At 46.3% G+C, this 12952-nt stretch overlaps 1 protein-coding gene across 7 annotated transcripts in view; it reads left to right on the top strand.

Annotated features, from left to right (window-relative positions):
• Positions 1 to 12952, top strand: part of WWC1 (WW and C2 domain containing 1) — a 152411-nt gene that overhangs the window by 85978 nt on the left and 53481 nt on the right. For all 7 annotated transcript variants that reach the window (XM_049109162.1, XM_035715045.2, XM_035715042.2 and 4 more), the window contains exons 4-6: positions 5766 to 5842; positions 7194 to 7273; positions 12502 to 12631. In XM_049109162.1, coding sequence (XP_048965119.1) covers positions 5766 to 5842; positions 7194 to 7273; positions 12502 to 12631 — 287 coding nt within the window. The remainder of the gene's footprint in view (positions 1 to 5765; positions 5843 to 7193; positions 7274 to 12501; positions 12632 to 12952) is intronic.

Genomic DNA, 12952 nt, shown 5'->3' with positions numbered 1-12952 from the left:
TAATTCATTGGCATTGAAATTACAAAAATGGGATTTTAATAGATCCTATTAGTCTTATTTTAACCAATAAGAATAAATATATGATCAGTGGTAGGAAGTAATGATGTACTTCTATCATGTGCACACTCCCAAGAGCTCCATCAAGTCCAAAGGCACCACTGATTTGAATGTTAAAGAACTTCCATCTGAAGTGACTTGGGTCATCTCAGGTAACTAGATCTGAGATCTAGACCAGCCAGGAATTGAGGTGTCCCCAGCCTAAGCATGCCTGTTAAAGTCTCATGACTTTCTTTTGGGTTTTACAAGACAAGTCTGTCTTCCAAGTCAAGCTCTGCACATGTTGATGGACCAGTGAGAGCACATGCCTTGCTTCTAACTCAGATGGCCTGCCCAGGCTTGTGAAATTCTTGCCACCTGGCCTTGGCCACAGGTGGGGCCCTGCCCTGGGGATGGAGACTTTGTCGTTATCTCTGGTGTACTCTAGCTCCATGGAGAAGAGAACTAACCTTGAATGTGCACCTGTTATATTCCTGCAGGGCAATATGATAGATGCTCCACATAGGCTATTTAAAGTAACCTTCCCCCTCTGAACAATCCTACAAGATACTGTTTTTCCCATTTTACAGATTAGGAAACTGAGGCCCAGAGAAGGGAAGGAGTTTCTCCAAGGTCACACCAGTAAAACGTGGCAGAGCTGGCCTTTCTATCCAGGATATCAGACCTCAAAAATACTTCTCTTCATATAGATCAGCCAGTCAAATTTTAAGTTTCATGTGTTACATTTGAGTCCTCCTATCCTCTGAAAAATGAGAACTCAGAAGAGCTGGGTTCTTTGGGATCTCATCACATTCCTTCCTCTCTCTAGGCCTTGGTCTCCCATGTGAAAAAGAAATCACTGGGAACGTAGCAGTTAAAAATGCCAGTTGAACCACCCACCTGATCTCACTCACATCTAAAACAAAGGAAATATCAAATAAGAGATTGTTGTTAAGGAGTATATGCACAAAGACAGGGAGACCTGGAGGATGCGGAAGCTGGAAAGCAAATGGGCAGGTGACAGCCTATCTGGTAGACCCGAGAAAAGACAATATGGGCCACTCACAAGGAAAACCAGCGAGCACTCTGGTCTACACAGATCACTGGCAAAAGCCATGGGAATTGGAGACTGCAGATGTCTCTGGGAGTGCAAGTGAAGTGACAAAGGCCTCAAATAAAGATTAGATGAAAGCTATTTTATGAGAAGGATCACCACACCTTCTCCCCCAATTGGTTCAGCCCATCCCCAACCTGGCAAAAGACTGGAGGGTTTGTGGGGTTTTGGGGGTTTTTTCTTTTTTTTTTTTTTTTCTTTTTTTCAGGAAGTGTAGAGTTGCTGGACTATTGGATAAAAGACAAGTTCAAAGCTGGGGTGAACCACACTGAAAAGACAGAAGTGAACATGGACACATAGGATTTGAGACCCCAGCTCACATGTACCACTTGGCTCCCCAGAATGGTGCCAGGCTTTTACTGCCCAGGCTGGACAGTAGCAGAGTCTGGGAAATCTGACCAGATAAAAGAGATGTGAAGACATTGAAGGTCTCTGGATGAAACAATCCAGCCAAGTCATGTACCACATAACCCAAAGTCAAAAAAGTCTAGTCTGCTTTTGGGGCCCCACTCTTAAATATGAGCAGACAGCTGAGATTCCAGACATCCGAGGAAAGAATTCTCTGGCATGAAAAGTAGAGATGAAAACAATCATGTGGTGGTATCAGGAGGGCCTTGGAGGGACCCAGGGAGTCTTCACGAAGAAGAAAAACCTCACGAGAAGCTACACACCCATGAAACAAGAACAGGATGCTATATTTTAGAGAAAGGAACACTCAGAGAACACAAAAGAGCCTTTAGAAATTAAAATACAATGTCAGAAATTTAAAATCTGTAGGAAGACTAGAAGGTAAGACTGAAGAAATCTGCTAAAAAGCAGAGCAAAAATAGAATGAGATAGAAAATGAGAGAAAGAAAAATAGAGCACCAGGCCAGGAGATCTATCGGAGTGATAAAAGTTCCAGAGAGAGCAGAGGAAACAGAGGAGAAGGAGCATCAGGTAAAATAATTTTGGAAAAATTTCCCAGAACGGATGGAGGAGAGCTTTTAGGTTTAAAGGGCTCAGTGAACACAATGCATGAAAGTCAGCTCACACCAAGACATACCCTTGTGCAACTTCAAACATGGAGAGATTGGAGCTCCTGAAAGCCTTCGAATAAAAAAACCAGGTCACACAAAAATTATCAGGACTCAGAATAGTTCAACAGCAACACTGGAAACCTAGAGGACAATGGAGCTATGCCTTTAAAATTTTAAGGAAAATCACTTCGGACCTAGAATTCTATATCCAGCAAAACTACCTTTAACCAACTGTAGGGTAGAACAAAGATATTTTTAGACATGCACAATTTCAAAAGTTTCTTTCCTTTGTGGTCTCCTTGGGAAGCTTCTAGTGTTCTACTGAAACAGCTGGTAAGAGGGGAAGACGTGATATTTAGGAAAGAGGAGCAAGACAAAGAGGGAATCTCAGGGTGCTGGCAGTGCAGAGAGAGCAACCAGCTCTCGTGCCTAGGCCAGGCATAGCCAAAAAGTGGAAATGGGCAGGAAGCTGACTGGCCTGGACCCGAAGACGGGAGATTCAGATAACTGGCAGAGCATGAGGTTGAATCTGTGATAAGTTTGTAGACAGCATAAAAATGACAATTATTAACTCTAGGAAAAACAACCCCAAAAAAATGTGCTGGAACGGAAAGTAAGCAAAGTCAGCTGCATGCCTCTGGCCCAAGGAGTGTTTACAAAGTAAAAGTAATGCAAACACTGAAGATGCTTTCACCAAGACTGTGCTTATCTGTGAGGATGGGTAGCTGGGGGCAAGAGGGCAGGGCACATGTGCAGCATAGAGGCCAGAGGAGGGAGGGGAGCTAATCCCTAGCCTCCAGAGAGAGAAGAAAGTAAATAAGCCTAAAACAAAAATACCTTGCTACTTTCTGATAACCAAGAAAATAGCTGAACATGTGGAAATGGCTCCGTTTTGGGGAGTGAGATAGGGGATAGGGACCTATGGAATGTTCTTTTATTGCAAACCTTGTACCGCTTTGAACTGTTAAACTTACATTCATATATACCTTGAATAAAAGCTTAACAATTAAAAACTATAAAAAGGTGGGCACTTAAAATCAGCCTTTAAGGTTCTGTTCGAGTACATGTAATTCCTTTGTTGTAAGCATAGTGAAGGGATAAGGGTGCAAGGGGAGGGAGATGGGTACCTGTTTCTTGATTGCAGTGCTGATTAGTTAAGTGTGCTGCCTTTTTTTTTTTTTCCCCTTTTTCCAGTGCAAAAAGACGGTTTTACTAAAGCACAGGGACAGGACCCGTGGGCAGAAAGGGCTCAAGTGTGTTTCTTTGGTGAAAATTCCTCAAGCTGCACACATGATTTGTGCACCTTTCCACTTGCATTTTTAGTTAGATAAAGTGCTTACCAAAAAAATGATAACATCCCATTTCAACAGCTTGGGGTGCAAACACTGCATTTCACAGTGGTGCTCTAGAGCATAAGAATTCAAGCCCCCAGTGGCTCAGTTGGTGGGAGTCTGTTCTTTTTTGTGTTTCCTTCCCTCCAAGATTTTTGAGTATACCCAAGAACCACCTCCCATTCTGTAGATCAGCACTGGCTGGTGTTGCTGGTGCCCACAGAGCACGCTCTCCCTTTTAGGGTCAGGTCTTGCAATTTTTCATGGGCTCTCCAGGCTGCTGTCACACTCACCTTTAAGTTCCTAGAAGCGTAGACCCAAGTCCAGTGGCACAACCTGATAGCAGAGTGGCCAGCAGGGTAGGACGCTCACAGAACGGACACCCCCGCCCTTTTGGAGTGTGGCTCCATCTTACTTCCTCACCAGTGACTCTCTTCACCATGTTTTTACAATTGATCAGTGGGTAACAAATATTCACAACCTTAAAGTTTTGTTGAAAAGTGCCTGTCTGGGGAATATTGCTTAAATCGCTGCCTCCAGCTAGGTATCCAGCCAAATCCCACCCTGAAATCCCTAAGTCCAGCAAACACCAGAGGGATTAGAATGCAGGAAATGAAAGCTTCCAATTGTAAACAAAAATCTGTATCTGAAGTCTCTCTGTTCCATGCTCACAAGGAGGACTACAAGGACCTCCCCCTGCCAACCCAGGTATTCCTGCCACCCATCTCTTGTGGTAAAATCCATCCTCCTCCTCCTCCTCCCCCTTGTCATCGTTCCTATAAACTGGGCAGAAATGCAACACGCCTTTGGTGCAAAACATCTTTACTGTTACCGTGCAGAACAGTTTTATTTCCTTTCTCCCCAACTTTTCAGCATTATGTTTCAGCTTCCTTTGTGCATAATCAGAAGGTCCATTTCACTATTTTAACCAAATCCAAAGAGCAACATCCCCTTCACAACAGCCATGTCTGCCTCTGGACACCGAAAATTGCCACCAGTCTCTATCCTGAGAAAACTCTAGGCCCCAGTAGGTGATCTCACTGCACACATAGTGTTCAGGTGACAGCAGGTGGAGGGTGGGGGAATGATGGAATTGCAAGTACGGTGGGATGAAGGCCCTGCAGGAAAAAGGTCTTCTCTGGCCTCCATACCAAGAACGCCTGTCCTTTTCCTGAACAGTGAGGCTGTGTTTACATTAAGGGCACCATGAATATTACATCGGGCCCCTTTCCCTCTTCACATCACCAGGCAGGAAGCTTTGAGCCCTGCTGTGGCACCTGGTAAGGAAGGGGAACCTTCCATGTTTGCATGGGCCCTAACTAATCTCACACCTATGGCTGTGCTTCCTCATTCTTATTTTTCCTTTACTTCATTTTACTGTTAACCTTCATGTTTGTAAGCCTTAAGATATCTTTTCAAGACCTAAATACTATTTTTAAATTTTAAAAATGCAGTTAAGATTACAGCTACTTAACAGGACCATGGATAAGCATTGGAGAGTAATTTGTATGAATAGATCATTGTATTGGGGGGATGGCATTATTTATTATTTTCCCTTAAAAATGTACGCTGATATTGTAAAGTACGATAAATATTTTCAACAGTATTTTGATTATTAAAAATACGTTCATCTTAGAAAATGTAGAAAAGAAAAATACAAAGATGAAAATATTCATCACTTACATCTCTAGATATCAATGTCATCTTTCTGTATATTTCTTGTGTCTTTTTGAGATGCGTGTGTATGTGTGTGTGTGTTAACTGTTCATTTTCCAAATTTACGTTACTCTTTCTTTGTAGTGTCTGTAGATGATTGTTTTCAGGTAGCGGCACCTTTTGGACATTTTCCCTTGTTGAGAATTCCTCTGAACTATCATTTTATTTTATTTTTTAAGATTTTTAATTATTTAATGGAGGGAGGGGGGAAGGACAGAGGGAGAGACAGACTCCCCTCTGAGCAGCAAGTCTGATGCTGAGCTCGATCCTGAGCTCAATCCCAGGACTTCGAGATCATAACCTGGGCTGAAAGCAGATACTTAATGGACTGAGCTGCCCAGATGCTCCCTGCACCATCATTTTAAATCCCAATAAGTCGTATCGTCCTCATTTATGTATGCGTCCTATTTATTTAGCACATCCCCCCCCATTGGACATTTAGGTGGTTCACTATTAGTCATTCCTTTCTGGGTTTATGTAGATGGCCAAACAAGCCATCTTTATCAAAATGTTTCCGCTACAGAACTGTTTTTTTCTTTCTCGTTGCAGTGGTGTCGGGCTCATCATCCAGCTCTAAGTATGACCCTGAGATCCTGAAAGCTGAAATTGCCACTGCGAAATCCCGGGTAGGGCCTGCCTCTTTGCTGTGGAAGGGGGTCACTGAGGCAGCCACAGGCCACTCACTCACCCACAAGACCAGAGCAGGTGCTTCCACCAGGCAGTGGCGGCCAGTGCTGACTGCCAGGATCCCGAATAATAGCAGTGGTAGCAGTTGTCAGAGTAATTGTGAAGGTGACAGCAGCTGCCATTTCACTATATCCCTGGCATAGCGCTCAGGGCTCCATGAGGGCTGTCTCGTGTTCTTGCAGCAGACCCAAGAAGCAGCTGTCAGCGTCTGTGCTTTAAAGATGAGCACACGCAAGCTTAGGGAGCTGAGGAACTTGCCCAGGGTCACAAGGCCTCAGGGCTTCCTCCACGGTGCTTAATGTAATGTGCTATCTTCCTGGCTGCAGCTTCTCCTGTGTTGTCTTATTTAACTACTTCACAACTTCTTGGGGATAGCTATGATTCCCATTTCACCGATGTGTAACTAAGACACCACAGTTCAGTGGTGCTCAACTAAACCAGTATTTTGCTCAACTAAAGCTAGTATTTTGAACACTGGTTCAGTTACACTTCAAGTAAGGTTCTCCAAATTCAGATGCCTGCAAAAAAATGTCAAAGGGGGATGAGAGCTCTGGGTGAAGCAGTAGGGAGTGGTGGGAAGTGTGTAGCCTAGAGAGGTGGGCCCTGTCTAACCCCTCCCCTCTGTGGCCATGCTGGAATGAGGGCTCAGTGGTTGGTGCATCTTCTAATTTTAGAAAACAACTGTACTTAGGCTTATTATACAAAATCTCTCAGTATTTCATTATTAGCAATTAACTTTTTTGATTTAATAACTGCAAGCCAAACAAGGCATTCCTGCAGGCCAAATCTGGCTCCTGTGCCTTGTCTTGCCTCTAAAGTTACTACATTGCCTCTCTCCTCCATGCACAGCACTCCCATACCCATCACCTGCTTTAAGTTATGCACAACCCTGCAAATTACCATATTCTCATCTGTCTAAACAGGAAAGGGAGGTTCAGAGAGGCAAGGTGGCTTGCGAGTAGTCACCTAGCCAGGCAGTGGGAAGGCTAAGCTCTGTCTCAGGGCAGCTAGCACCTGTCCACTTCTTGCCTCAAGTGAGGCTTCTTACCTCAAGTGAGGGCTGACCAAGAATGACCTGATCCCAGCCAGGCTGACCAAGAATGACTGCAGGAGCAGCTGCAGAGACCAACAACATCAGTGAGGGGAAGGTGTGGGACCACGTGGCCCAAGGGATACAACCTGAGTAATTATGTGGGAGCCCTGGGGGGCTCTGGGTTCCCGTTAGAGAGAAGGCAGCCTGCAGTTCCCTATCAACCTTGGATCTAGCCCCATGTGTCTTCTGCCATCCAGGTCAACAAGCTAAAGAGAGAGATGGTTCACCTCCAGCAGGAGCTGCAGTTCAAAGAGCATGGCTTTCAGACCCTGAAGAAGTAAGTCCACCCTGTTGTGCAGAGTGTGGGGATGTCCCCTACTCCCCCTCCTGCCCCTCTGTCTGTCTCTCCTTTAAGGCCACTCTAACCATTCGATTCCAGTTCTGTTCCACTGGTATTGACTGAAGATATTGTCACTCAAGGTTGCGGTATAGAAAGAGAAAAGGGGAATCTTTTCTTTTCTTTTTTTTTCTTTTTTTTTTTTTTTTTTTTTGTTTTTTAAGATCTTATTTATTTACTTCAGAGAGAGACCACAAGCATGAGCAGGGTGAGGAGCAGAGGGAGAAGCAGACTCCCTTCTGAGCAGGGAATCCGATGCAACGTGGGGCTTGGTCCCAGGACCCTGGGATCATGACCTGAGCCAAAGGCAGATGCTTAACCAACTGAGCCCCCCGAGATGCCCCAAAGGGAATCTTTTCAAACCAGAGTTCTCATTGTCCTCTGAATTCCTGAAGCCGTTGAAGCCAGTTTTACCAGCCAGTCACAGAAACAAGTTTTGTTGGGCATTTCTGGGCACCTGTCTCATCTCCTCCAGGAGATACAGTAGGATCTGGTACACATGCAAATAAAACAAACTCTGCTTTCCCATGGCCCCTAAAGATGAGCAGCTAGTGTGCCCCACTGAAGGGACGAGGATTTCTTCCACAACACACAGAGCACTGGGAAAACATGCATCATGTCATGGCCGCTGTACTCTATGGGTGACTTACAGAGTTTCCAGGATAACTTTGACCAAATGTAATTTTCACATTTAGAAACTGACTTGCCACCAAGATATAGCTCTGTTGTTTCTTTAGAGCAGGTGCATTCATCCCTATTATCATTATCATACTAGCTAAGATTTATTGAGCAGTTACTCTGCCCAGCAGCACTTTCAGTGTTTCTGCTTGGGTGACCTCATTTGATCCCCATTGCAACTCTATAAGGAATGTTCTTTTTTTTTTTTTTTTTTTCTATAAGGAATGTTCTTTTAGCTAACTCCCCTTTGTAGGAGAGGAAACTGAGTCACATAGTATGTGCTCAGCAAGCCTTAGCTTATTGTTATGAATAATCACACATGCAGTGAACACTTGTGCGTAGAGTCATGTTCAGTATATTTGATGGACTCAGTGTACAGTCATGACAGAGGTGCCTGGTCGCCCTCTTGGAAGCCCCAGGGAGAACATGCAGTCGATTTCTCTGTTCTAAGGGACATCTCACTTAGATTCCCAACAGACAGCTGCTTCTCTAGTCACTTGCCTTTTCTCTGACTCTACCTTTTCCTCATCCTCTGAACCTCAGATCCACCCCACTACTTCTGTGGCCACAGCTCCAAGCCTTGAGATGGCTGTCACCAATCTTGATTAATCGAGAGGACTGTGACCACTCTTAGGGGTTGGTTGGTTCTGATTCACCTCTTCGCATCTCCAAAGCTACGGGGGAGCTACATGAATCCTCCACCACACAAGGTTTCAGAAAGCGTGGCTTTGTGTCATGGATTGTGTACAATACTTTTTCGTATTATAAATTATTATAAAATACGGTTTTATATATGTGTGCTTCTATAGGTACATATGTTACTAATAGACGTATATATACATATGACAGTCGACAGCATGAATATGAGCCTTGAAAACTCCTATCTGTGATCTATAAAGCAAATAACCTCATGAGCCCTCCAGATTCTGAACACATAGTTTAAAGGTTACTCACTCCCACGTCATCTTACCGCAGGGGCCTTCCCCCCCCCTCCCCTTCCTGCAATCCTCAGGAGCTTCTGGTTAAAACATTTCCCATTATTCTCTGAGCCACCACAAACCTGTTTTACCACTTTGTCACCCTGTAGAAGCATTGAAAATTCTTGTTCTTTGGTAAGCTGACGCTGAAACCCCAAAGACAAGCCTCCTTTTTTTCCTCCTCCCTCCGCCCAACTGATGTTTGATATCAGGCCTCGATAGGACCCGTGGCAGCTCTGGCCGCCCACACTCCTCACCCGAAGCCAGCTCCATGTTCAGTATGGAGGAAGGCATCTGCTTTAATGCACACCTTGGCAGAGAGGGTTAGGAATGTAGCCTCGAGGGGCAGATGGCCTGGGTTTAAATCCCAGTTCCCAGGAACCTTCCAAAAATGACTTAGCCCCCTTGAGCTTTGGTTTCTTTACCTGAAAAATAAGTTATTTGTGGAGATTAAACTGAAGTGTGTGACAGTGCCTGGCAGTGAGCATAAGGATCGGGTGAGGGATGTGTGTGTGTAGGGGGTGACCTCTAGCTAGTTGCTGGCTTGGGTTTGGGGAGGAACTCAGATGAACTCGTTTGCCCCAGGCTCAAGGCTGTGCTGGGTAAGCACTATGCATCACTCCCCTCATTTCACTGTCTCTATCCCTTTAAGAGAGGTTTTTGTCATGCCCCATTTTACAGATGAGGGCACCGAAGAGGTTGAAAATATACCTACCTACCATACGCTCCCTCACCCAGTAAGCAGCGGGGCTGGGGTCAGAACCCAGGACTGTTGGGTTTTGCCACTCATGTGCTAATACCTTCCTTCCTGGCTTCATCCTTCATAACCCCCTCCTCATCCCCAGAAAACAGGAGGCCTCTTTCCATGTCCCTTGGGATCTTTTGCAGAGGCCAGTGGTGGGAGGTGATCTCATCACTTCTACCGCTCTCAGCCTCTTCCCTTTGCAGAGCATGGGAGAAGGTAAAGCTTGTTCCCTTGTCATGACCATATTTATGGTCAGCAACCCTAGTTTTAAAAAAAAAGGAAAGGTTGATGAGGATTGAAAGATGCATCTTCGGAGACTGAAAAAAAAATCAAGATGAAAGCTTGGGACTTGGTCTGTCAGCCACTTGGAGCCCTTGTAAATAGGAAAGAGTTGAGACTTGGCACATCATTCCTGTGGGAGAAGGGCCATGCAGCATCTTCCCGCATGTCCCCAAAGCCGCCCTGCCCAGGTGAGAGTTGTCTGGACAAGACCAAGGGGAGTTGGCTGCTGTCAGAACCTTTGCCCTGCTTCTCTGTGGCTGTCCTGTGACTAGCGGGTGTGTGAATCTCTGGACAGCTGCATAATTTAGAAATTCTAAAACACACGCAGCCCACTACACCCTCCTCTCCCCTTCAACCACACAACTTTTCTTTCCCTTAAAAAAAAAAAGATTCATTCACTGAGCACATAATGGTGACCCTTTGTTCCCCTACCCCTACCCCCCAATCCCAAGAGTGTTCCCTCTTGGAGCTCCTCTCTGGAGCCAAATTCCAGAGCCTGGGTTGCTAAGGCCCCTGAGGGAAATCAGGTAGAGGCTGTCTGAGGAGCCCAGGGCACAGCAGACAAACCGCTTCTGTCTCATCCTGCTGAGGATTCAAAGCCATTCTCACCCTGTTGGCAGAGGACAGCAGGGCACAGCCCCCTCCCTGGAGCCCCCAGCCCTGCTCAAGCAAATGGCATTTCTCCTGCACCCCTCCCCCCCACATCTGGGGCAGGGCCACCTCCGGTCCTGGGGGACCCTCCTCTCCACAGAGCATCTTGGGCAGGGCCCCTGCTACAGAAAGCTCCCTTTAGACTAATTTTTCAAACTAAATCTGAGACCAGTCTTAGCCAACCTGGCAGGCCTGCTCAGGCCCAAGTCCTCGAAAGGAATAGACAGGCTATTTTTAGTGGGGAGACATAAATGGGGCTTTGTTTTCTCTCCACGGAGGCTGAAATAACGGAAGGGCAGGGGGAGGGCCGCGCTGAGACCCGGGTTCTCTCCCTCTCTCCTGCTCAGAGGCAGACAGACAGACAGGGATGAAAACCTGCCCCCCACCCCCTCAGTGATTCCCCACTCAGGTTATTTTTAGCCTAGGACAGTTTGGCCTCAAGCAGGAAACCAGAGAGGAATGCCTTCGAGCACTTTCTCATCCTGAAATAATGGGTTTCTGGTGTTCCCTCAGACTGTAAGACTTCCTTTTCTCCTTTGGGGACTGAAACGGCAGGCCTAGCCTTTGGGGAAAGTGTGAAGCAGTTGAAGTTTTCTTTCTTTCCTCCGAAGCTTCTCCACACCACGGCCTCCTTCCCCAGAGAGCCTGGACCTCCACCATCTCCGGCTTGGTTGTCCTTCAGAAAGCAACATTGTCCTGTATGTGGGGCCTAGATAAGCTGATTTGGTCCCGTCCTTCCCAGTCCACTGCCTGCCTATCCATCTTTTATCCCATCTGACATTCCTAGCAGCTTCGTGAGCATGGGTGGGGCAGGTGACATTACCCAGGGTTTTTATAGAGGAGCAAGCTAAGCCTCCTTGTGTTGAGGGCTGTGCCCAAGGCCAGGCCACTGAGGGGCAGGGCTAAGAGTTTTTCATCATTCACAACTCGCCTTCACTGTGTTTGTTGGCTCAGCAAATCATCCTGCTCCTGTCCCCCAGGGGGCATCGGAGAAAATATGGAGGTGTTTTTGGTTGTCACAGTTGGGGGTCAGAATGCTACTGGCACTGAGAGAGCAGAGACCAGGGATGCTACTAAACAGCCAAGAGTGCACAGGACAGCCCCCCACCATGAATCATCCTCCCCAAATGTCAAGATGGTGAGGTTGAGAGACCGCAAGTTAAAGGACTGTTCTATACCACGTTCTAAGACTACTGAAACTGGGGCACCTGGGTAGCTCAGTGGTTGAGCATCTGCCTTTGGCTCAGGTTGTGATCCCGGGGCCCTGGGACTGAGGCCCGCATCAGGTTCCCCTCACAGGGAGCCTGCTTCTTCTGCCTATGTCTCTGCCTCTGTGTGTGTGTGTGTGTGTGTGTGTGTGTGTCATGAATAAATAAATAAAATCTTTTTAAAAAAATAAAATAAAACTACTGAAACTTCCTCAGTCCCACCCCTGTCCCAAGCTTGCCAGAGACCAGTCAAGGATACTACCACATACACCACTAACTAGAACACAGTGTAATGGTTACAGTGTCACAGCTACACACAGTGTTATGGGAACACCTCGCCCAGCCTGGAGGATACAGGGAGGTAATCAGGGAAAGCTTCCTGTAAGAGCTGGTGCTTAAAGGATCCTTGACTTCAAGAGTGGTGTTGCTTCTGCAGCCCCACACTGCAAGACATTTCACAGGCGCCTACTGTGCTTTATCCTATAGGCAGGACCTGGGGAGGGAGGGAGTGTAGGATACAGAGGAGCCTCCTTATGGGACTGAAGCTTGTCTTCCATGCTTTTCCCCTGGGGAGACTCCATCCCTCACCCTATCTCTGTCTGACCTTTCCCACTGACTGTTTCCTAGAATCGATAAGAAAATGTCTGATGCTCAGGGCAGCTACAAACTGGATGAAGCTCAGGCTGTCTTGAGAGAAACAAAAGCCATCAAAAAGGCCATCACGTGTGGAGAAAAAGAAAAGCAAGATCTCATTAAGGTATGGGAGTTCCTGTGATGTGGTCCTACCTCGATTTTTCCTGAGCACCTTTCTGTGCCGGGACTCATGCTGTTTCTGCATGCTGCACAGCTCACTGAGTTCTCATCATTGGTCTTCTTGGGTGTTCAGTCTCATCTTGTAGAGCAAGAAAAGGAGGTTCAGAAGCATTAGGTGACTTGCCTAAGGTCACATCACTGGCAGAGTTGTAACAGGAGCCATCTGTTCTAGTCCAAAGGTCATGTCTTTGCCACTGGCTCTAGCTACCTGGCTTGCTTTTCAAAGAACCAAACAGGGGGATGGTTCTGACATCAGTAGCCCCAA

This window comes from Canis lupus, chromosome 4 (assembly GCF_003254725.2).
Source record: "Canis lupus dingo isolate Sandy chromosome 4, ASM325472v2, whole genome shotgun sequence".
Classification (NCBI taxonomy): domain Eukaryota; kingdom Metazoa; phylum Chordata; class Mammalia; order Carnivora; family Canidae; genus Canis; species Canis lupus.
Note: the sequence above shows the minus strand (reverse complement) of the source record. Positions and strands in the feature narration are given on the sequence as shown.